The 23,360-nt window shown below is 54.0% G+C and overlaps 7 protein-coding genes across 7 annotated transcripts; 4 read left to right on the forward strand and 3 right to left on the reverse strand.

The window, feature by feature from the left end:
* Window positions 1-124: 124 nt before the first annotated feature.
* Window positions 125-4,416, reverse strand: J4E90_002500 (uncharacterized protein; the record flags this gene model as incomplete). Its single annotated transcript, XM_051432080.1, has 4 exons — window positions 125-2,504; window positions 2,569-2,780; window positions 2,850-2,939; window positions 3,001-4,416. 4 exons carry the CDS (start codon window positions 4,414-4,416, stop codon window positions 125-127), a joined length of 4,098 nt encoding a protein of 1,365 aa, XP_051293502.1.
* Window positions 4,417-5,007: 591 nt separating this feature from the next.
* J4E90_002501 (uncharacterized protein) lies at window positions 5,008-7,310 on the forward strand (the record flags this gene model as incomplete). Its single annotated transcript, XM_051432081.1, has 2 exons — window positions 5,008-7,095; window positions 7,143-7,310. The coding sequence occupies 2 exons, from the start codon at window positions 5,008-5,010 to the stop codon at window positions 7,308-7,310; spliced, it is 2,256 nt and encodes a 751-aa protein (XP_051293503.1).
* A 1,899-nt stretch (window positions 7,311-9,209) lies between these two features.
* GFA1 (glutamine--fructose-6-phosphate transaminase (isomerizing)) lies at window positions 9,210-11,527 on the forward strand (the record flags this gene model as incomplete). The annotated part of the gene is made up of 4 exons (XM_051432082.1): window positions 9,210-9,214; window positions 9,263-9,366; window positions 9,466-9,697; window positions 9,754-11,527. 4 exons carry the CDS (start codon window positions 9,210-9,212, stop codon window positions 11,525-11,527), a joined length of 2,115 nt encoding a protein of 704 aa, XP_051293504.1.
* A 458-nt stretch (window positions 11,528-11,985) lies between these two features.
* J4E90_002503 (uncharacterized protein) lies at window positions 11,986-12,743 on the forward strand (the record flags this gene model as incomplete). Its single annotated transcript, XM_051432083.1, has 3 exons — window positions 11,986-12,028; window positions 12,102-12,267; window positions 12,326-12,743. 3 exons carry the CDS (start codon window positions 11,986-11,988, stop codon window positions 12,741-12,743), a joined length of 627 nt encoding a protein of 208 aa, XP_051293505.1.
* Window positions 12,744-13,785: 1,042 nt separating this feature from the next.
* On the forward strand, window positions 13,786-17,730 carry J4E90_002504 (uncharacterized protein; the record flags this gene model as incomplete). The annotated part of the gene is made up of 3 exons (XM_051432084.1): window positions 13,786-14,388; window positions 14,464-17,563; window positions 17,627-17,730. The coding sequence occupies 3 exons, from the start codon at window positions 13,786-13,788 to the stop codon at window positions 17,728-17,730; spliced, it is 3,807 nt and encodes a 1,268-aa protein (XP_051293506.1).
* Window positions 17,731-18,870: 1,140 nt separating this feature from the next.
* Window positions 18,871-20,657, reverse strand: J4E90_002505 (uncharacterized protein; the record flags this gene model as incomplete). Its single annotated transcript, XM_051432085.1, has 2 exons — window positions 18,871-18,970; window positions 19,363-20,657. The coding sequence occupies 2 exons, from the start codon at window positions 20,655-20,657 to the stop codon at window positions 18,871-18,873; spliced, it is 1,395 nt and encodes a 464-aa protein (XP_051293507.1).
* Window positions 20,658-21,526: 869 nt separating this feature from the next.
* On the reverse strand, window positions 21,527-22,825 carry J4E90_002506 (uncharacterized protein; the record flags this gene model as incomplete). The annotated part of the gene is made up of 2 exons (XM_051432086.1): window positions 21,527-22,680; window positions 22,735-22,825. 2 exons carry the CDS (start codon window positions 22,823-22,825, stop codon window positions 21,527-21,529), a joined length of 1,245 nt encoding a protein of 414 aa, XP_051293508.1.
* Window positions 22,826-23,360: the final 535 nt, after the last annotated feature.

A 23,360-nucleotide genomic window follows, 5' to 3' on the forward strand; every position in this document is an offset into this window, starting at 1 on the left:
ACCACCTCGTTCTTGCGACTTCATCGCTATGTATCAATTTCATGGAATGCGATCTACTAGCGTCTCGATGCTTATCTAAATTATACAACTTACGTTCTACCTCTCTCTTCAAACTCTGGTCTTTCTACAAATTCATAGTGACGGTCATACTATTACTATGCACCAACAGTACCGGCGGTAAGCCTTGGCACAGGACCTCCAAATCGCTAATGTATTTGACACTCTCTGCCTCACTTTCACAAGTACCCTCAATAGGACTAGGAAGCGTAGTAAACACAACTGCCGTTTCATCAGAATGCTTCCGTATAAGCTCGTTCAGGATAAGATGTTGAGCGCGACACGGTAGGTCGTTGAAGGAGAGAGGGATGGCTTGTTGGGCAGGGAACCCGGAAGCTGGCGAGGCGGTACCCGTGTCAGTAGGTTGGTGAGATGATGCTGCGGCTGAGTGGGGACTGGAATTTGCTGGTGTATTTTCTGCGGCGAGTTGAGAGGGCTCTCCAGATGTCACAATGGGGTCTTGTTTGTTGGCTGTTGCTGGTTTGGGCGTGTCGACGAATGTTATCGATGGGCCGGCCGTTTCTTCCGATGATATCGCTGTTCGGGGAGTTGGATTCGATGTGAACTTGGGCAGTGACTGCCGACGCATTGTAGGCGGTTTGACAGCGGCGCGTGAGGATCCAGAGCGCTGAGAGGATGAACTGGCTACACTTTGGGACTGGGCTCGCTCTCTGGCGTGAAGAATAGCTGTGTCAGAGGCAACGGCGTCTGGGTGCGGTTTGAGCGGTGTCACCGACTGTGTGGTCGGCCGGTCATCTTTCTGCGAGGTACTGTCCTTCCGTGAACTTTTCCAAATGGCCTTACGGAGATCCAGCTGCCTGGTGAAGAAAGAGGTGCTGGGTGCCGTTTTACGTCTTCTTAGTGACATTCTCTGCCCGTTCTGATCACTCTCATCACTCGATGCATCCAAGTCGTATGCGTCGAAGTTGCTGCCACTAACGACTGCCTCGCTATCAGAAGCCATTGCTTCGTCATCAGCATCGTCTTCCCTTCCGCCGGCTGAGGATGGTTGAGTGTCGCTATCGCTGTCTTCAAGTAGCTGGACTGGTATTCTTTGGCTTTGCATTTTGGCCCTTGCCCCGTCCCCAAGATTGCCAACAGACGTTCTACTTTTTGCTTTACGTAGCATCTTGCGCAGGGCTGAGAAGCGCTTTGGGTTCGTCTCTTGCCTACCATGTTGGAACGAGGCAATAGGCCAACTGGTGACGGCTTCAAGAATATCGACAGTCTGTGCTAGTTCCTGGCTCGCACTCAAACTCTCGGGCTGACGCAGTCGTTTGATGTCTTGCCACCATCGCTCGTCTTCCAGCGAGTAATCGATATCACGACCAGTCTGATCAAGGTGGCCATCATCTCTTCCGTTGATGATGACTTCATACATGCTCAAATCTCCGGAGGACAACCAGAAGACGTGGACTTCAGCCTCAATGCGCAGATTACGCAGCAATGTAGTAACGCGACTACGCTCTTCCTCGACGTCCGTCTCATACTCCACAAAAACACAGACTCTCAACTTGTACATGCGCTTCCAAGACGGTACCGTGTGTAAGATGCATCCAAGCTGCAGGATGAGTGTATACGTGTCGAAATTCGTGGTCAGTACATTCTTGCGGATTGGCTCATCGCCAGTAGTAGCGACCTCGGCTGACATTTGAATCGGCCAGAGGTCAATGTACTTCTTTGACGAATCCTCGATATCAATGTCATTAAGACCAATGAAGCTGAACGCTTTTTGTTTCACCGTAGGCTTGGTAGGGGGCACCTCGAGTTCCTGGAACCCCTTGCCTATAGCGACATTTGCTTGCAACCGGAGAATCAGGTCTTCGATAACAGTGACATAACTGCGTATAGCAATTGCGTTTTCTGGTTTCATAGCGTCGGTGGGAAGCATGCTATGGGTGTTTCCTGTGACGCGTCGCCTGGCTGCTGCTTGGATTGCTTTCCGAGAGATGGGATGGTTCGTAGCCTTGCTGGATGGGCGTGATGGTTGGGGCGAAGGTATGCCGATGGAAGGCTGCGCTTGCCTCATCTCAGGTAGGTTGTAGAAGCCCATGACAACTATGTTTGGCCGCATGCCACCTAGCCCTGCACCCAGAACAAGGTTGCGAGCGCCCCACTCGACGGCAGGAGATATAGAGATGTTCACGAACGCTTTGATCCTGGAGAAGTCGATATACTTTGTCCAAGACTGCTGTTGTCGTCTTGCTTCTGGCACAGCTTCCCCGAAGTCATCAGAGACAATGACGTGCCCAAGTACGAAGAGACCTCCCTTCTTCAGCGAATTGCAGAACTGGATCAACTTATACTGCCGCCGCGGATCATTGACTAAGAGTAAGATCTGGGGTCTCCAGAACTTGACATGCTCTTGGCGCAAGCGCAGCAAGTACTTTCGCACCTGGTGATAGATGAGACCCTGACTCACATCGCCCCATGGCTTAGGCGGGGTGCTGCAGAAGTAGAGATACGAAGTCAGTATATGTCTCACATGCACTTCGTACAGTCAAAACTTACGTATAGTGAATCAGTAGGAAAATAATCATGAGCAGAGCTACACATCCAGATGCATAGAAGCCGTCGACGAAGAACATGGTACCTCCACAGGCAACCGTCCCAACAGCAGCTGTGGGCCAGTTGAAGTAGTGGAAGGAGGGTCGGAAGTTTGGGGCAGAACCAATCTTGAGTAAGAAACAGGCCAAGTTGGTGACGAGAAATGTCATTAGATACTAAAGAATGTTAGGATTTGAACAGGTAGAGTTTGACTGACGAATGGTAGAGTAATAGGGAGCACTTACTGTCATTGTGATAAATGAAGCAATCTGATTGATGTCGGCAAACATTGTGATTTGAGCGATGATAAAAGTGATGATGATGGCGTAAATCGGCTGTGCGAATGAAGCTACGTGGTTAGTTTAGACATAGTAAAGATAGCTGTAGACATCCTACCTCATCAGATTTCTTCGTGCCCTGTCCAAAGATCGAAAGTCCAGGAATAAGATTGTCGCGAGAAAGAGCCTGGAGGAGCTTGGCTGAACCAATAACACCCATGAGTACCGAGAATAAGGATGTCGCCATCTCGCCAGCAAGCACGACCGCGCCGGATATGTTGGTCAGCTGGATGACATTTGTGTTGTTGTAGAAAGTTTCGCGTGCTATTGACGCCGCCATAGCGAAGATAACGAGTGTGTAAAGGATGAAGGTCAGACCTATGCCGTACAATGTCCCTTTTGGGATGGCTTTACTTGGGTGCTTGAGGTCGCCACTCATGCTTGCACCGGCCAGAATTCCTCCCGTAGCTGGGAAGAGAATACCAAAGAGATCTTGGAAGTTCTCTCGGTGATGATCGACACTTCCCGCGGCTCCTCGCGTGAAGTGGGGTAGTAAGTTCTGACGGAACGTGTCCATGCTGAGGCCTGTGAAAACAATGTCTTCTTTGGGGTTCTCGAACGGAGGCCTGAACATAGCGGATAGAGGAATGCTGATAGTCGCGACCAACAAGACTAGTAGTAGGCCGTTGCTGCAGCGTGCGAAGAGCCCACTTCCAGCAAGGCAGATAAGTGTGCACGCGGCTAGAACCAAGGTAGCCCAGAGGAACTGCCACCAGTAGCTTTGAGGTAGCCACTCTGCCATGTCACCTCCATGGCTCCCGAAGTTCTCGATAAGACAGTCGATGAGACCGACAGCGTTGAGCGAGGTGTTGAAGACTGAGCCAAGATAGTAGACGATGCCTATCGATCCGCCGAACTCTGGCCCCAGGCTGCGGGAGATCAAGTAGTACGCGCCTCCTCCTCTAACCGTGCCATTGGTGGCAACAGCGGAAATACTCAAGGTAGTTAAGAGATTGATGGCATAAGCTGCTATCAGCATACCCATCATGCCAATCAAGCCAGCTTGACCGAGAAGGAAGCCGAATCTGAGAAACATCAAGATCGACAAGACATTGAGGGTTACCGGCACGAAAACTCCAGCGAAAGTGCCTAGTTTGTCGGTACCTCCAACGGGTCTGGGGAAAGCGCCAGGCCTTGGTTTGGTGGTTTCGCTGACTGAGTGTCGTTTGCCGTCATTATTTGGCTCCTTCGCTAAATTGGATCGTGACGTCTGGAGGATGCTCGAGAACCAGCTGCTCATCCCTCTCTGCTTGCTCCCCGTCCCTTGAGCGCCATCGTAGACATCGGCATCAGCTGGAAGCTGGCGTCCACTGCTTGGCAGAAGCGGTGTTTCCTCGTCAGGTGGTGGTGAATGCTGTACGAACGAGCGTCGATGCAGTCGTGCACTCTCATCTCGTGCTGTACGGGTTGCAAAGTTGGAGCGTGTCCGCGGCAGGGTAAGCCTGGTCGTCTGGTCGTCGTCCGCATTCGTCATGGTCTCTGCATCGGGAACCTGGTTCAATGTTCGTGGCACGGGGTGTCACTGCGGCTCCGGTCAGGCCGTGCACGGGATGCGCCGATGAGCGTTAGATGGTGAGGTGTAGGAACGAGACATGGACAGAACAGCTGAGAGCAACGACAGGGCAACACATCCGAGGCGCGATGACGCCGCATCTACATCGCCAACAGTAAAGTCTTCTGCTATGCTTCACTTGGCGGCTTAGCGCTCGCTTCTCGGTGGAAAGATGCAGGGCTTCCAACGGTGTGACATGGTCATCCCGCGCGTGGGGCGCCACATCTCTCCGGCGAATCGACGGATGACCTCAACCTCTCGGCACAGGCCTCGAAGCAGCCCGACTCAGCTTTCCTTGCTTATTCTGCGCGTCTCCCTCTTGTTGCTGTACATTACGCGTAGCATCTCGAAGCCTCGCGGTATGTGTCCACTGGCCACGCCATCCATATAACTACCCGTAGCGTGTTTTATCGCTCAGCATTCCCTTTGCGACGTTAGACGCAGGTAGCCGAAGCTCGCGTTTCTTATCACAGAGTTCACTGCGGCTCCACAACACCACACACGCAGCCCAACATGTCGGGTGAGCGTTCGACATCGACGAACCCACAGGCGGTGCCGTCGTCGCGAGATTCTCGACGAAGTTCTCCCGATACGCAGTCTGTTCGTGCAGGCTCTATCGCGCGACGGGGCTCACCCGTTCCTTCCCTTCCCAACGGCACGCCTGCCGTGCGCCAAATACCAACACCCTCCCAGACCCAGACGGCAAACTCGTCGTCGATACAGACACCGCTGCCTGGACGCGCAGATCCGCAGTCGTCGCTGCCCGGCCCAGCCGAGTCGAACCTCTCTTCAGCGCTGAAAGACTCACTGGGCAATTCACCCCCACGGTTCGGCACACCTCCGATACGTCCACTGTCCCCCGCCCAAGACGCGCCTCCTCGTGGCCCGCCTAGCAACTACGGTTCCTTTGACGGCCGCGGTCGCTCGCCTGTGCCGTATGAAGACCCCGAGATCGTGCGCCGGCATCTGGTAGGCCACTATGCCTCACCAAGCAGGTCAAATCGTGGAAGAATAGGCGATGACGATGCCCAATCAACTGGAACGAGGCCCGAGGAAGACGAGGAGCAGTTTTCGAGCTTGCAACTCCAGGGCGGCGACATCACGCGACAGATTTACAGGTGGAGCGAGCAGCAGGCGGCGGAAGAGCAGGGCAAGTTGCAGCGCAGCAAGAGCTTCCACGGTTCGCGACGTCGTCCTGAAGACGAAGCACTCGACATCGACTCCATTCGCCAGCCTGGTGGCTTCAGACGAAACTACTTGCGCAGAGCCGCTGGGAGTCCCTCACCCGGCCCAGGCCCGTCTGGCTATGGAACAGTCCGACAGGCGCGCCCACCGCCGCAGGTCTTTACCAGCAACTTCTTGGAGTTCCTCACGTTATATGGCCACTTCGCCGGTGAATCTCTCGAAGAAGACGACGAGGTGTTGGGACCGGACGAATACTTCTCCTCCGATGCTCTGGATTCCGGCGCGCAGAGCGAAGACGAAGACCGCGAGTACGGCGAGTCGAGCGCACTGCTCACCCCTGGCAAGCGAAGAAAGCGCAAAGCGAAGAAAACCGGCACCGGCAGCCCCACAGGTGCAGCCATGCTGCTCCTCAAGTCGTTTGTTGGCACTGGTGTCTTGTTCCTGCCCCGAGCCTTCCTTAACGGCGGCATGCTCTTTTCCAATGTGGTACTCCTTGGTGTCGCGGGTCTCTCGTATGCCTGCTTTGTCTTGCTTGTCTCCACCCGGCTCGTGGTAGAGCACTCGTTCGGTGACATGGGCTTTCATCTCTACGGAAACTGGATGCGCAACATGATCAACTCTTCGCTTGTCATATCCCAGATCGGCTTCTCATCTGCCTACATCGTCTTTGTGTCTGAGAACCTGCAAGCCTTTGTTCTTGCAGTATCCAACTGCAAGACCTTCATCGACATCAAGTACATGATCATGATGCAGATGGTCATCTTCTTGCCGTTGTCGCTCTACCGCAACATCAACAACATTCAGAAGCTCGCATTGGTGGCAGATCTCTTCATCCTCATGGGTCTCGTATACCTGTACTACTACGATCTCTTCACCATCGTTGACCAGGGCGGTATCTCCGACATCGTCAACTTCAACGCCAAAGACTGGACGCTCTTCATCGGTACCGCCATCTTCACATTCGAAGGCATCGGTCTCATCATCCCTATCCAGACCGGCATGAAAGACCCGAAGAAGTTTCCCAAGGTCCTGGGAGGTGTCATGATCATCATCACTGTCATCTTCCTCAGCGCTGGAGCCCTTTCGTACGCAGCGTTTGGATCCAAGACGAAGACTGTGGTACTTCTCAACATGCCCCAGGATAACAGATTCGTCAACGGCGTTCAGTTTATCTACTCGCTCGCTATCTTGCTATCTACGCCACTACAGATCTACCCGGCAATCGAGATTACCAGCCAGCAGTTGTTCAGTAGGACAGGCAAGTACAACCCGTACGTCAAGTGGAAGAAGAACTTCTTCCGATTCTTCATGGTCTTGGTGTGCGCTTGCCTTGCTTGGGCTGGTGCGGGTGACTTGGACAAGTTTGTCAGTCTGGTAGGAAGCTTTGCCTGCATTCCGCTGGTCTTCATCTATCCTGTAAGCACACATCTTCCTGTGACTTGCTCATTGCTAACAATACGTAGCCCTTGCTCCATTACCGGGCTGTCGCGCGCACAACCACTGCACGTGTATTGGATGTACTGCTTTGCATCATCGGGGCGGTTGGCATGGTATATACCACAACTCTCACTGTCCAGAGCTGGATCCACGGAGGTGCTCCCAAGGCTCCCGGCTACTGTGACAGCCGGTAGTCGACGGTTCCCAATCGCAAATTACCTTATTTCTCGTTTTGCATTGCATGTAGCATTTCAGCGATGTACATCAGCACTCATCTTTGGTTATCTCTCATCATAGAAGTTACGCTAGGCAGGTTTGGGTTCGGGCGCACTTTTTCGCGGTCTAGTCCACGTACATGTTCGATGAGTAGAAGCGGCTAGGCTCGAGCTCTCACATAGTTGAATCATTGTAGAACTTCACTAGTCTCTCTTTTTGCTTTTCAATGTCAACTGCACTGTGACATAAGTGTGAAAACGTTGCATATGTGCTTGGGCGTGTTCAATGCTGTGATGTGTCCTTAAAACGGCAAGCAGCATCTGAAACGGGGTGAGGCAAATGGTGTGTTTATTTCTCCGAAGATGCAGCGGATACTTAGCTGCTGACCAGGGCCGCGATACGAGACGATACAATACTGGTGCAACCTTTGGCGAGTAGGATACGAAGTACATGCAGGGCGCGGAAAGACCGGAATGAGGAGTCGGCACGAATGCAACGGCAGGACTGTTGTCAAGGCGTGCATGTGCGGCTGATGTTCGTATACGCCACTTACGGTGGGGTTTCAGATGCCGTGTTTGTGGTATGGATGGCAATTTAGAGGCGGTCAAGACAATCGAACTGCTAAGGCATCCAGACGTTCCCAACGGACGCAGGCCAAAGGTTCTTGTCGGCACGCTTTCCTATAGTCGAGCTCACACCTGCAGAAAGGTAGACTAAGCTTTTCGCCAGAGCGGAACAAGCGCGCAGTAGCTACAAGGTGCTCACCGTTGTTCGACTTCAGATGCAGTTGAGCAGACGTACACGCCCCGAAGTCTCAGCTCTATCTTCCACGTTTGTGGTTCCAGTGCGTGATTCGTTGGCAGCGTCGGCCACAACGGGTTGAAGACATTCTCTGGCTCCTGTGAGGTGTGCGTTGTTGGCGCTCATGCGTGAAATGCAGACCTGCAGGGCCAGACGATATTGCTTCTCACCGTCTGATTCAGACAATACTGCACACGGTGGGGAGCACATTGCGGGTAAACCTGCGCCGTTAGTGGGACGGTTGGTGCAGCTAGCGACTGGGTTCCACCCATCTGCCATGATTTGTTTTGGCATATCGGTTTTCTCCAAGCTGTCGACCATATCAGCAGAAGATCACCAAACAGAGTTTACACGAGATGTCAAGTCGTGACGCACGGCGCTGGCTTCCCAATTCGGAGCCGTACCCGCGCTGACGTAGCGGATCCAAGATATTGGACGATGCAGCAGAATTAGAAACCTCTCCATAAGCACAGTCTTTGGGCGAGCTTGAGGCCTCGCATGCGGCGAATGCGGCGCCCGTCAGGACGCGAGTGGCATAGTGGCCGCGGTGTAGCATTGCGAAGAGAAGATTTCTGGCATCTTGACATGAAAATAGTCGAGGAACGGGCCTAGCGTTGCTATTTTGGAGGTGCTGCGCCTCTTGGTCCCTGAGAAACGATGGATAGCGGGCGATCAGGTCAGGAACAGCAGCGGGGGCTATTGGCTGGCAGCATCGCGGAAGCCGATGGACCAGGATGATTCCGCGAGACATGACGAAATAGGGGACAGTGAGGGAGGGCGTGGCAGAGGGTCGCAGGGCTGCGAGGGCGAGATTCATGGGTGGTAGAGCGGCGTCACAGACGGGTGCGATACGCTGCATTGGCGAGGCTAGCTAGGCCGGGTGGAGAAGGGCGTCGCTGGGGCATGCTCAGTGCTTGGCCCTGGAAGATATAAGTCAAACACACCACCGCTCTTTCTCTGCTCACACACCTGTCTGCTTCCCCCCGCACCCTACTTTCTTGCACTCGCCCAATTGACTCCGACTGCCTTACAATCGCTTCCATTCATATTCAGCACCCTACTTTCGTTTCGTCGCCATGTGGTAAGTCCCCGCCGCCCCACTATGTGAAGCTGTGGCAGCTACAGCGAGGCTCTGGACACGGGCTGACGACGGTGTCTGCAGCGGTATCTTCGGCTACATCAACTACCTTGTGGAGAAGGACAGGAAGTACATTCTCGACACACTCATCAATGGTAAGCAATCCCGCAGCCGCTCCCCCAGACGCGCGTTCCACGGAGTCGGAAGTGGTTTGGTGGGGCTCGAGGGCGATCACTAACACGCTGTCCCCTCAGGTCTGCAACGTCTAGAGTACCGTGGTTACGACTCGGCCGGTCTTGCCATTGACGGCGACAAGAAGAATGAGGTCTACGCCGTCAAGGAGGTCGGCAAGGTCGCCTCGCTAAAGAAGCTCGTCGAGGAGCAGAACTTCGACCTCAACAAGGTCTTCGACTCGCACGCCGGTATCGCCCACACCCGATGGGCCACCCACGGTCCCCCATCGCGTGTCAACTGCCATCCCCACAGGTATGTCACGTCCACGTTCTTTGGACCACCCAGAGCACGCACTAACCGCCCACCAGGTCCGACCCCAACTGGGAGTTCTCCGTCGTCCACAATGGTATCATCACAAACTACAAGGAGCTCAAGACGCTGCTCGAGAGCAAGGGCTTCAAGTTCGAGACGGAGACCGACACCGAGGCTATTGCCAAACTCACAAAGTACATCTACACCGAGCACCCCGACCTGAGCTTCCCCTCGCTCGTCAAGGCCGTCATCAAGGAGCTCCAGGGTGCCTTTGGTCTTCTCCTCAAGTCCGTTCACTACCCCCATGAGGTCGTTGCGGCCCGCAAGGGTTCTCCCCTCGTCATCGGTGTACGAACACAGAAGAAGATGAAGGTCGACTTCGTCGATGTCGAGTACAACGACGAGGGTGCTGCTCTCCCCGCTGAGAGCGCCTCGCACAACGTCGCGCTGAAGAAGTCCAACAACTTGCTCGCTCCCCCTGACAAGTCGCTCCTGCACCGATCGCAATCGCGCGCTTTCCTGTCCGACGACGGCGTCCCGATGCCCACCGAGTTCTTCCTCTCGTCCGACCCCTCCTCCATCGTCGAGCACACCAAGAAGGTCCTGTACCTCGAGGACGACGACATTGCACACATCCACGAGGGTTCCCTCAACATCCACCGTCTGCACAAGGATGACGGCTCGTCCAACGTCCGCACCATCCAGACTCTTGAGATCCAGCTTCAGGAGATCATGAAGGGCCGTTTCGACCACTTCATGCAGAAGGAGATTTTCGAGCAGCCCGAGTCCGTCGTCAACGCCATGCGTGGTCGCCTCGATGCTGTCAACAAGACCGTCACTCTTGGTGGTCTCCGTCAATACCTCTCTACCATCAGGCGATGCAGGAGAATCATCTTCGTTGCCTGTGGTACTTCGTACCACTCGTGCATGGCTGTCCGTGGTATCTTTGAGGAGCTCACTGAAATCCCCATTGCCGTTGAGCTGGCCTCCGATTTCCTTGACCGTCAGGCACCCGTCTTCCGTGACGACACGTGCGTCTTTGTCTCCCAGTCTGGTGAGACTGCCGATTCCCTGGGTGCTCTCCGCTACTGCTTGGAGCGCGGTGCCCTGACTGTCGGTATCGTTAACACCGTCGGTTCCTCCATCTCTCTCCTCACCCACTGCGGTGTGCACATCAACGCTGGTCCCGAGATCGGTGTTGCCTCCACCAAGGCCTACACCTCGCAATTCGTCTGCATGGTCATGTTCGCGCTCTCTCTCAGTGAGGACCGTGCATCCAAGCAGAAGAGGCGGGAGGAGATCATCGAGGGTCTCACCAAGATCTCGGACCAGTTCAAGGAGGTGCTCAAGCTCGACCAGCCCATCAAGAAGCTTTGCGAGAGGTTCAAGAACCAGAAGTCCCTGCTGCTTCTCGGCCGTGGCTCTCAGCACGCTACCGCGCTCGAGGGTGCTCTCAAGATCAAGGAGATCTCGTACCTTCACTGCGAGGCTGTCATGTCTGGCGAGCTCAAGCACGGTGTCTTGGCTCTGGTCGATGAGAACCTCCCCATCGTCATGATCCTTACCCGTGACGACATCTTCGCCAAGTCGCTCAACGCATACCAACAGGTCATTGCCCGTAGCGGACGACCAATCATCATCTGCAACGAGAACGACCCCGAGTTCCCTACCGACAAGACAGACAAGATCGAGGTGCCCAAGAACGTCGACGTTCTCCAGGGTCTCATCAACGTCGTCCCCCTGCAACTCATGTCGTACTGGATGGCGGTTGCTGAGGGTGTCAACGTTGACATGCCCCGTAACCTGGCCAAGTCGGTTACCGTCGAGTAGATGTATTATGGATATGGCGTTCTCTAGGATAGAGAAGCTGGTGTGATTTGGATTTGATTTACGATTGAAAGCTCTTGGATGTAGCTTATGTGTATGGCATGGAAACTTTTACGATATCTAGAACACGGAGCGATGCGATGCTCTGATTGAATGAACAAAATTCCAAACACATCTGTCCCATTTCGTGACTGTCTTGACGGGTCAGGTCGAGGATTGATTGCAATTAACGAGAGGCGTTTGAGGGAAGCTTACCCCTGCTCGCGATGACACCATTGCACGATGCGGGATCCCTGCCTTTCGGTTGCGGGGCGGCTCCCAATGTGGTGTGCTCAGCAGCTCGTTCCTGCATTCTTCAGCCCACCCAGTCGCCGTTCCCGCTCGACCTTCACCACAGCGACTCCACTGTTCCATCGCACCTTCCCAATCTACCTACAAACTTGCACACGCGCAACGGCAACATGGCAACCATCAAAGGCCCCGGCGCCCCCAAGACGTACGATGGTAAGTACGCAAGCAAGCTCCGAGCAACCCCGCCCCCACCACCTCAACTGTGCGACTGACTGAAGCTGTGCAGGCTCCGCACTCCGCATTGGCATCATCCACGCACGCTGGAACACCAAGATCATCGATGCGCTGCTCGAGGGAACCAAGAGGAAGCTCAAGGAAGCGGGAGTCAAGGAGGAGAACATAGTCGTGCAGAGCGTGCCTGGGAGCTACGAGCTGCCGTACGCCGTCAAGCAGTATGTCTCCTCATATGACCTTGTAATCCGGGCACAAAGCTAACAGGCACTTCCACAGACTATACTCGGCCTCACAAATCCAATCCTCGTCCACAGGCGTCGTAGGCGCAGCGGCAGACCTCCTCGGCTCCACCTCGGACCTCACAGCCCTCACTGGAGCGTCGCAATCCAAGACGTCCAACTCGCCCTTTGACGCGATAATCGCGATTGGCGTGTTGATCAAGGGAGAGACGATGCACTTCGAGTACATCTCGGAGGCGGTGAGCCATGGACTCATGCGCTTACAGCTCGACAACAACGTGCCCGTCATCTTTGGCCTGTTGACGCTGTTGAGCGATGAACAGGGACTCATGAGGGCGGGGATTGGTGGCGCGGATGGCAAGAGCGGACACAATCATGGCGAGGACTGGGGGAGTGCCGCGGTGGAGTTGGGTGTCAAGAGACGGGGCTGGGTTGAGGGCAAGTTTGTGGACTAGGACGTGGTGTGAGGATACGGGGACACAAAGATCCAAGTGACTGGGCCACTACTAGGCTCTGGTTTGCATATCCATGGATGCTCATAGAAGGCATGCGTGTCCAAAATGGAATCACGCAGCTATGATACACCAGTGCTCGTACAAGCGCGTGGTCCTTCCACCACTCGCGGGATGCCGCATCTGAGAAGCAGCGTGTCGACTTCTGCCGGACGGAGCGTGGAGCGAGTAATGGTGCTTCCATTGTCCCATTCAATTCGCCCACTCGTCATCTGCAGCTTTGGTACTACAATACGTGCTCACGTGCTACATGGTCCTCTATCGTCCCACGTGCTTTCCAAACGCAGTTCCAGTATTCAAGGGTGCTGTGCTGCGCTGGCCATGTCCTCGTGCGACTGCAGTGGGCTAGCGTAAATGCATAGTGTACGCAAGGCGATCGCGATGACGCTTAGGCTGGAGGGATGCGGCTTGACAAGGTGGTGCGCGCGTGCGAGATTCAGTCCTGGGGCGGCAATTCCATGCAGGAGACGATTGCGGAGATTATGCGACCATGTTGGCCAAGGCTGGTCGCTGCAATGCAACAAAATTGTTGAGTGCAAGAGGGATGGTTGGTGGACGAGAGAAGCACTCTCCTTTTCCCGCCAGGGCCTTGGAAGACGCTAGTCCAGGCGCAGTGCCTCGCCTTGGAACCTCAGATTCCCTGGACGACGGCTCTTACTCACCACCAGCCCCATCTGTGCGAGCAGAGCGCTGTCGACCCCATCGCCCGGCTCATCTTTCCTCCCTGTCTTTCTCCCTTGCCCCCGCCGCCTGTCCCCGGGCGCCCCGACACGTCCTCACCGCGTGGTGCGCGTAGTCGATATCCCGTTCCTGGCCTGCAGCTGCATCGAGTACAGCAGCGCGCGGCGCCTCTACCCACGCCTCTTCTATCACACCCGGCTATACAGTGATGGCGGCAGCATACACGTGCTAACACAAGGTCGATCGATAGTGTGGTGCGCTTTTGCAGCGCAGCCATCAGAGACTGGGCTTCGACATCAAGTCCATGTCAGGCACGAGACGCGGCGAACGAGAAGACAGGTCTCTGCGGCGGGAAGCCTCTCGTCGCCCCGGCTCGTCTGCCCCCTCGCACGCAGCTTCGGCGGCCACAGCGACACCGGCAGCGGGTGAAACGCGCAGGAGCACGCGCAGGAACAAGTCGGATTCACCCAACGATGCGCAGCGCCCTAGCGAGCTGCTAGACGACGTTGACTCGGACGCCTCTGCTCCTACGCCCGCCTCGTCCACTTTCTCCGCGCCTTCCACCATGTCGCGTTCTGGTCAAAATATTTCTCTCCACGCCCTCACACCCTTGACCAGCTCAGACTCGTCTCCGCCGGGCAAGCTGCCCAGTCCGCGCTCTTCCAAGCTCTCGCATGAGACGATGCACACAACCTCGTCCTCTACACACGCGGCGCCATCGAGCGCGCCCAACAATGTCGCCGATACCATCACCCCCATAAACACGCCGCCCGAGACGCGCATCTCCGTCTTCCCAGCCGACGGCGTGCTGGGACAACGCTCCACCTACGACGCACAGCTTGACCCCAAACTCGATAAAAAGGCGCGAGGAAGGGGAACGGCGAAATACACCACAATACTGGACAAGGTACGTGAAGGTTACAAATACATACATAGATGTGGTCGCCCTGTGACGCTAAGGCTAACTTAACTTGTGTTACAGGGCGACCCATCTCCTCCTCCCGACCCACGCCTGGCCATTGCCGGCTACACCACTGGCAACTATGTCATCAAGACATCCTTCACGGGCGCTCCCAAATCAAAGCTCCGAGTAGCGCCATACGTCGCTAAGCCCTACTCTTTTGATCAACGCATATCATGCGGACCAGGGCCTGCAACCCAAGTCGTTGTGACGGGCTTCGATCCCTTGACACCAGATGCGCAATTGCGTGGTTTCTTCTCCACTTATGGCCAAGTAGAGACGCTCCGCAACCAAGTACATCCCGATAACGGCAGCCCACTTGGGATATGTCTGGTCAAGTTTCGCGACACCCCACCAACGCGCGGAGTACCTGGCATCAAAGCAACCACCTCAGCAAAGCGAGCTGAGCGCGAAGGCACAAATCAGCGCATTGCGCAGCACACGATCAGGGTGAAATCTGATCGCGAGGGCCGGAGATGCCAGAAACTCATGGATATGGCGGTGCAGCAGACCCGGAAAGAGGAGGAGAAACAGCGTGCCAAGCTCGTAGCGAAGACTACGAGCGTTGCGGCACCAGCTACACCGGGAGCCTTTGATCTGCCGGCAAACGTTCCCAAAGGCCCATCTGGCAAGGGCGCGCGTCCGCCAATCCCGATCCCCCGAGAACCCTTGACAAGGAAAGCCGCACTCTCCTTCCTGATCGAACGCGAACCGGTCAAGCCTACGCTGAAACGGAAGCCTTATATCTTCATCGCACACGCATACGTACCCGTCCTCAGCACAACCGTCGAACATCTCAAGAAGCGGTTAAAGAACTTTCGGTGGGCTTCGGTGCGATGCGACCAGACGGGTTACTATGTGACTTTCGAAGAGTCGAAGCGTGGTGAAGACGAGGCCGTTCGATGTTACAAGGAATGTCATATGCAGGCTCTATTCACCTACGTTATGAACATGGAGTGCAACCAATACGGCGACCCGAACTATGAGCGGAGTCCCAGCCCAGAGCGCGTGGTAGCCGACAAGAAGCGGAAGGCCATCGAAGAGCGGATAGAACATGAAGAGGCGGAAGATCTTGAGTGGGAAAAGAAGCAGCGGGCAGACTCGCTGGATCCTGTACGAGCCGCTTTGGACGTGCTCAAACAGGAGCTCCAAGAGAAGCTTCTTGGTGACATTAAGACGAAATTGGCCGCGCCCACTATACTGGAACTCCTGGAACCGGATCTTCATGTGGAAAAGCGTCGCAAGTTCAATGTTCCGGCTCCGCCTACGAAGGAAGAGGTTGTTCGACCACCCGCACTTCTCGCCCCAGGATTCGACGCCTTTGGAGCTGGTACACCAAAGGGCCGCAATGGTGGTTTTGGTGGCCGCAACGCACGCAGGTCGCTGGGTGTATTTGATCCCAGCACCAGGCGTGGTAAGAAACCTCCGAAGGTTGTCAATGCATTTGCGGACGAACGAAGGAAGGCATCTGCGCCTAAACCCCGTGTTGCCCGTGGGCTGCATCGCCAGATGATTGAGATGTTCGAGCCGGAGGAGTCGGACGATGAGAGTCGCAGCCAGCTCACTCGCGGTACTGAGGAGCAAGAGAGCCGACCCATCAGCCGTGCTCCTTCCACCGACGTTGAAGAGGAGGTGGAAGAGTCATCGAGAGCCCACCGCGCTAAACGGCGCCGTATCGAAACGGGCTGGGGCGAAGACAGTGACGAGGAGATGGACGACTCGCATGCCAGGAGTTTGCTTGCCCATTGCATTCATAAGGATCCAGAGAACATGGCCGAAAAAGAGCTGGAACAAGTACTCGCAATTCTTCCTCGTTCGTCGCCTATTTGGAAGAAGGCAGACAAAGCACTCAAAGGGTTCAGGAGGTTACGGAAAATTGAGCAAGAGGCTGATGCAATCTTTGGGGTGGAAGCAAGCCCGATTGACAAACTTGAACCTGAAGTCGTCATCACCCATGACGACGAAGCACTCAAGCCCATCGAGACTACTGAACTGCCAGAGACGCTCACGACACTCAAGAAGAAAGCTGCCACCAAGCCCAAGAAGAAGACCAAGAAGCAGCTCGAAGAGGAGGCCAAGGCTGCTAAGGTCGAGGTCACGGAGATCGAGACGCCTGCGGAAGAGGAGATTGCTGAAGCGAAAGAAGTCAAGGAGGTCATCGAAGAGGTCGTGGTTGAGGAGTCGACGCCGGAAGACGACGAGCGGGCCTCTTCTGTGTTCTGGGGCGTGTCCTCTGTCGAGCCTCGTAAGACTGTTGAGGATGACCTCAGTGTTGTAATGGACATTGACGGTTGGCAACACATGCTCAAAGACGACGAAGATCTCCGTCACCTCAAGGCTGCCATGGAGTCCATCAGTGCAGCCAAGATTGGCGATGCACAATCCTGGGCATGGAAACAAAAGTCTATCAAGCATCTCAACCGCAACGGCGAGGAGGGTGTCTCGCGTACGGAAACCAAGATCGAAGGGTACTACGTTCCCAACGCGACTGGCTCGGCTCGTACGGAGGGTGTCAAGAAGATTCGCGAGTCTGAAAAGTCAAAATACCTCCCTCATCGTATCCGCGTCCAGAAAGAGCGCGAAGAGCGCCAGCGGCGCGCCAAGCAAGAAGAGCGAAGCGTCGTCTCTGTCGAAGGCTTCAAGTTCCAGACCAGCTCCAATAAGACATCCACCGCCAACTCGCGTGCCAACCGCGCCAACAACCGTCGCATGGTCAACGATATCAACATATCCAAGAACATGTCCGGGGCAGAAGGCGATGCCCTCCGTTTCAACCAGCTGAAAAAGCGCAAGAAGCTAGTCAAGTTCGACCGTTCCGCCATCCATAACTGGGGTCTTTACGCCCAAGAGCCCATCGCCGTCAACGACATGATTATCGAGTACGTGGGTGAAAAGGTTCGACAACGCGTTGCCGATCTCAGGGAAGCCAAGTACGACATGCAAGGTGTCGGATCGAGTTACCTATTCCGCATTGACGAAGACACGGTCATCGACGCAACCAAGATGGGAGGTATTGCAAGATTCATCAATCATTCTTGCACGCCAAACTGCACGGCCAAGATTATTCGCGTCGACAACACGAAGCGTATCGTCATCTACGCGCTGCGGGATATCAACTCTGGTAAGCACAGTTCCTTTTTCCGGACAATTCATGCCATGGAACATCTACTAACAATGTTTCCAGATGAGGAACTCACGTACGACTACAAATTCGAGCGTGAAATGGACGCTACGGACCGTATTCCCTGTCTCTGTGGTTCTATCGGCTGCAAGGGCTTCCTCAACTAGTCAGCTTCGCATGGCTTCAGCTCTGCTTCGGCTCCCTTGGTACATTATCTTTGCGCCGGCTTTCCTTCAACATCACACTTTTGCAGCGCTACATCGCTGCTTCTTTTGTTTCAACACCTACACTTGGCAGGGAGCGAAAAAAAGGCGGCTCATCCCCATATGCACATGAAGCTAGGCTTCATCTTGGATTCGGGACTGGAAGAAGAGGGAAATCTTGCATTGCATGGCGTTTTTCAGTGGCTACATATTATCACCATCTTCCTGGCACCCCTTTCTGCCTTTGAGAGAAAGGGCGCGAATGTATCATTTTTCTTATCCGACTAAAAGAATGGGCGAAGGGTGGGTGGGCGGCACTTGCCCTTGACTTTATCGATGGGTTTGAGTCAGTCGGGTCACATCTTTGGCATTGTATCTGGTGTTTTTGTCGCTTTATCTTTTTTCACTACGCTCAAAATCACCATTTGTACTATTTCAACATCTCTACGAAGAAGAGGCGTCGACGGAAGAGTGGTAGAAAACTCATGGTATGTGTGTGTTTGTGTGTCGGCTTTTGTGCCGTATTATCGACACCGGTAGCTATAATCAGTTCGCAAGGGAACAGAATGAGAAGATTGATCATATATCCACTGCCCATTTTAGATCTTGAGTGAGGTTATACATGGTCTTTTCTCTTGGTACCCCATTCGAACAGTCATCCCAGCTAGCTGCCCAACGAAATGACGTGCGCAACGCAGCATCTCAAGGTTCCTCCAGGAGACTGCTCCACGGCCCTGTTGCGAAACCGGCGGCTTGGTAGCATAGGCGCGGGTCCCGGGGTCCGAAGGTATGATGGGGGCTATGAGGTGGCAGGTCAGAGATTTGTATCGCGCTGGTAGTGGGTATGCTCGCTATGATCATGGGAGTGGCAGGCAGACTTACAAGAAAGGCCTCTTTGGAGCATTGTCTGGGTGCCCATACGCTTCATGTCTAAGCAGTGCATGTATATTAGTCTTCATTGTGTTACGATCCGACATGAAACCCGGGAGGTAAACCAGCGACCAAAGGAGATGGCCTGGCAGCGCCTAGGGGTGATTGAGACATGACGTGACGGCTATTGCACGTATCAGACCCTTGAGATGGGGGCAAAGAGACCGGGAAAGCTTACTCGGAAGATGCGGTGTCCATATCGTGACCCTGACTGTATGCGGACTGCATCCATATATCTTTGGGTGCGTTGGATAACTGACCGAAGACTCTATCCCTGAGGAAAGAATTAGTACATGTGTATGAGAAGTTCTTTAACTCAGGGGTTTCCGTGTACGTTTGTAATTTAGTTAGGAGAAACACATGTGTGAAGAGTATCTTTGTGGGCACTACAAGGAAGTTGGAACGAGCCTTGGATGTGTTTGATGGATCAGGTCCTTACTTTCGCCCATGTCGGCAAATCTAAAGGCTCCGATATCACAGGCGTTCTTTTCAGTAAAAAAGTCGTCTCGTGGATCTGAAAGACGCTCCTTCAGGGTGTTTAGCACGGCCTTCCATCGTCGTGAACCCCGACTAATATCTCTTGGGTATGCAGACCAGACCTTTTTGTGCAAACGCAGATGTTTGCTCTCGCCGTGTTGGGAACGAATGAATGAAATGCATACATACCATGGATCAATACGATCCTCCCTCTTTTGCTTTCTCAAGATATTCAGAATGACGGCAGCCTCTTTTATAGCAAAGTGATCGGCAATGTGCTGCAGGTGCTTCAGACTCCAATCGACTGCAGATTGTGGACAGCTTCTTGACCAAGCAACAACGTAGAGGCTGAAAATCAGTATGTATACATCGAGGATGTGTGGTATGCTGTGTGCATGTTGTTTACCCGTGCTTCCAATAGGCAGCTTATCCTTTGCGACTAGGTCGCAGTCCGTCATCTGAGGAACCGATGCGACGATCTCCTGGACGAGGGTCAAGATGGCAGTATTTGCTCGATCACACTGAGCGGCAACTTCAGGATCACAGCTCTCGGAACAGGACTGGATGATCTCCTCGCAGAGAAGTATTCGGGCTATGCGAAGCACGTTCCACATCTGGGTGATCATGCGATCGGGGTAGACGTCATACACCCTTGGGAATCCTGCGGGTACCAGTCTTGCTCCATCGGGATCAGATAAGCTTTTGCGTTCATACGTCCAAGCCGGGCTCGCTTCAAATGCAACAATCTCGAGCTTTCGATCAAAGTACTCGCTCTTCGTTATCCTTTCTTCCGCCGTCATAAAGCCCTTGCGCATCTCTGCGGCTAGATCGGTTATGTCAAGCATCAGTCCGCTGAGCTTCCACTTCGGATAGTCAGTGTTGACGAATTGTGCTGCGTGTACTCGTATTTTTCGTATGGAAGGATCCACCACTCGCCCGGTACTCAATGAGCATATCGTCGCGTTCAGGGAAAGTCCCATCAATGCCCGTAGCTCAGTGCCTTCCTTGAAAGAATCTACACCTCGCAGTTTAACCAATGTGAGAGCGCCCTCGATATGGGCGTGTCCTGATGTGTTGATCTCCAAGGCTGACTTCATGATCTTCTCAAAGAGATCCAGCAGCAACGCGCCTTCGAAAGTCGATGTCGCTTTTGCTGTCGTGGGATCTTGCAGGGCAATGTTGATCTCCCGTAGTGCTTGACAGTACTTTCTGCGTCCTAGATCTTTTGCAGTCTCAGAGGAAACCTGATGGGACAAGAAGGCGAGACTGACCGCTTCGATGCTCAAAGTAAGATATTTGGGTGTGGATCTTGGGTCTAGATAGTTGTATAGGAAGTCCCATGTCCGACTGAAATCGGAGACGTAGTACGTGAAGAACATGTCCTGACCTAGGGTCAAAAGGTCTTGGGGTAGATGTCGGACTTTAAGCTTGACTTTGAAGTCGCCAACACATCGTTGCTTCAGTGGTGACCTTGTCTTTGCCATAGCCTTAGTTCGTACAAAGTCGGTCTCGTCGCTAATCCGAATGTTGATCGTGTCGCGATAGCCGGTGCATGCTGCTCCCACTCGAATGCAAGAGTTGCAACTTGGCCGTTGCAGATCACACTGGATGTGTCAGTAAGGAATCCCAACTTTGGATTCGAGGCATACTCGTAGTCTTCTCTCTCTACATCTTTCGCAAAACTTGGATGGTTTGCCGCGGAACACCATCAGATTCTCTGCAGCGTGAACGGTTTGCCAACCTGTAGGCCTGTTGAGCCTCAATTGATACTAAAAGAAAGAAAGTCTAGCTTCAATCTAATTGACAAGTCTCGCTTTACCAAGTAGATGAAAGTGGTTGAGTGGTGTATAGGGCTGCCGGCAACATATAGATGACTGGAAGCTGACTGCCGTACTAGTCCCAAGAAGGAATGCATTTCGTGCTGCGTCCACTAGCGCGATGTAAGCATGAAGGACGACTGCCAGCCAGTCGCGTAGGGGGTAGATGCTGCATTCCGAAGTCTGGCCTATCATCTAATAGTCTGAACTTGATAATGAAAAGCCTCAAAAGGTCATCAATGTTCCACAGCCGCGTAACTCGCAAATCGCTTTGGCTGCTGCCTACATCATCGTGCATTGGATTCCCAAAGAAGTGAGGTGGGTGGGAAGAAATCATGGTACCCGATAAGACTTATGTCCCGCCTACCACCTCCAAGCCAGGTCCTTCCTTACCTACAGCTCGAGGGCGAGCTATGTATGCATCACAACACAGCGGGTATGTTGAGCGCATCACGGGAATCCATGAAATCTTGAAGGGAAGATAGAGGTGCATTCCATGCTTGCAGACGATCTAGATATTTGATGAACAACGAAGCCTAATCGCTATCGTCGTACTTATTTCCAACCCCAACATCGCCTAGTAATATGTCATCAGGCGCCGGGCCCCTGTGATTCCTCACCCACTCTGTCTCTACACGGAAGAAGATCCATATCCATCTTCGCAACACCTCGAGAACTTCCATTGTAAAGATGCCTCCTTCCAAATCGTTGAAATGATCCAGATGCACACTGAGTTTCAGACTCCATGTACACCTCAGCATTGCGTCCACTGCAATGGCTGCATAGTAGAATTCTTTGGCATGGAACCAGCGATGCCGTCTTAGACCCCGTGGGTATTCTGAGCTATCCCGAGTACGGGCATTAGAGAAGAGGGTAAGATCCCAATCCTTGGCTACGTCCCAGTAGAAAGAGTAGCCAGAGTTTACCACCACTGCGACGAGCCACATACGGAACAACGTCGCTTCCGAAACACCAAAGCGGGATGGATCAGGCGAGCGTTGCAGAGCACTCAGTATGATGACAGGAAATGCGGTCGAGTATTTCAGTGCGTTAGCCAAATGCTGGCCACCCCATCCTGTCGCTGGACTAATCTGCCCGGTTTGCTTGTTCGCCTTCTGAACACGATAGTATTCTGTGATACACTGCCGTAGACGTATCATCGAGGGTATAGCGATGATGAAGGGAACCCAGAACACGCCGCCGCAACTCCTGTTTGGAGGCCCTGTTGAGCTGTGCGACGACGAGAAGAACATGCACAGTGAGACGAATAGATCGCCGAGCACCTTCGCATAACTCGTCAACGCATCGGCTAGCAGAATGTCTCCAAACTTTCCGTCTTGTGCTTCTGCGATGCCGCCGATCGATATGCGTTTCAGCGTCGCCAATGTACGAGTCCGTCCATTGCGACTAACAAATGGCAGCGGTATGACAAAGCCAATGACCAGTACCAAGAGGTAGAGGTTTGGCAGAATTTCCCAAGCGGCAATATCTGTAGGGCTGCCGTGCGTAAGGGTCCAGAACAGGAGCAGCGAGAGGGCAAGCGGGATGGAGAGGAAGGTTGCGATGCGGTAGCAGGAGAGGTGGTGCGGGATATGGCGGGGTGAGGTACGGCCCGGGTAGCGGATCAGACTCGGGACGTCTATCTTTATGAGGGTGAGGTAGTGGAGGTTTAGACCCCAGGCCCAGATGCCTGTGCGGCAGTTAGTAAGGTGGTTGAGAGCAGACGGCCTGAGCATTCGCATACCCAGAACTATTATAAGAGCGACGCGATACGGCAGGGGCAGCACGCGACTGAAGCCATCGATTTCTGGCTCGACGGCGGGATCACCGTCCATTTCTCGAATGCGCGCTCGGTTCCGTGGCGGTTGCTGTGTCCCAGCCTGTTCTCTGCCGTATGATCATGAAGCTCCTCGATGCAAAAGACACCCCCAATTGGTCCCTCTCTTCACAGCTATCTCCGGTCGTGTGGGCGCAAGGGGTTGCAGATGTCGCGATAGCGTGTCCACTTCCCCAAGGCGATGGCACCAAACACGCTAGCTAATTTACAAGCCACTCTTCAGCCGCCGTTGCGTTACGTCAGCATGGGCTCCAGCCTCACGCGCGCTAGCTGCATCGTGCCTGGCGGAGTGGATCTTTGGTCTGTGCGACGACCGCGGGAGCTTTGCCTAAAGCACAAGGCCATGACGCGATCATCGCGACGACAAAGTGACGCTTCTCCGCCGTATGCTATTGGGTACCTGGCTTTGGAGGGAAAACAACGCCTAGATCTCTAGACTCGCTGCACTACTTGCTTCTTCTCCACATACCAAGGTTTCCATTGACTGTCCCTACTTCGTGCGTCACACCACCCAGCACGACACACAGCACCTT

This window comes from Alternaria incomplexa, assembly GCF_024043165.1.
Source record: "Alternaria incomplexa strain BMP 0042 chromosome Unknown scaffold_3, whole genome shotgun sequence".
NCBI lineage: Eukaryota > Fungi > Ascomycota > Dothideomycetes > Pleosporales > Pleosporaceae > Alternaria > Alternaria incomplexa.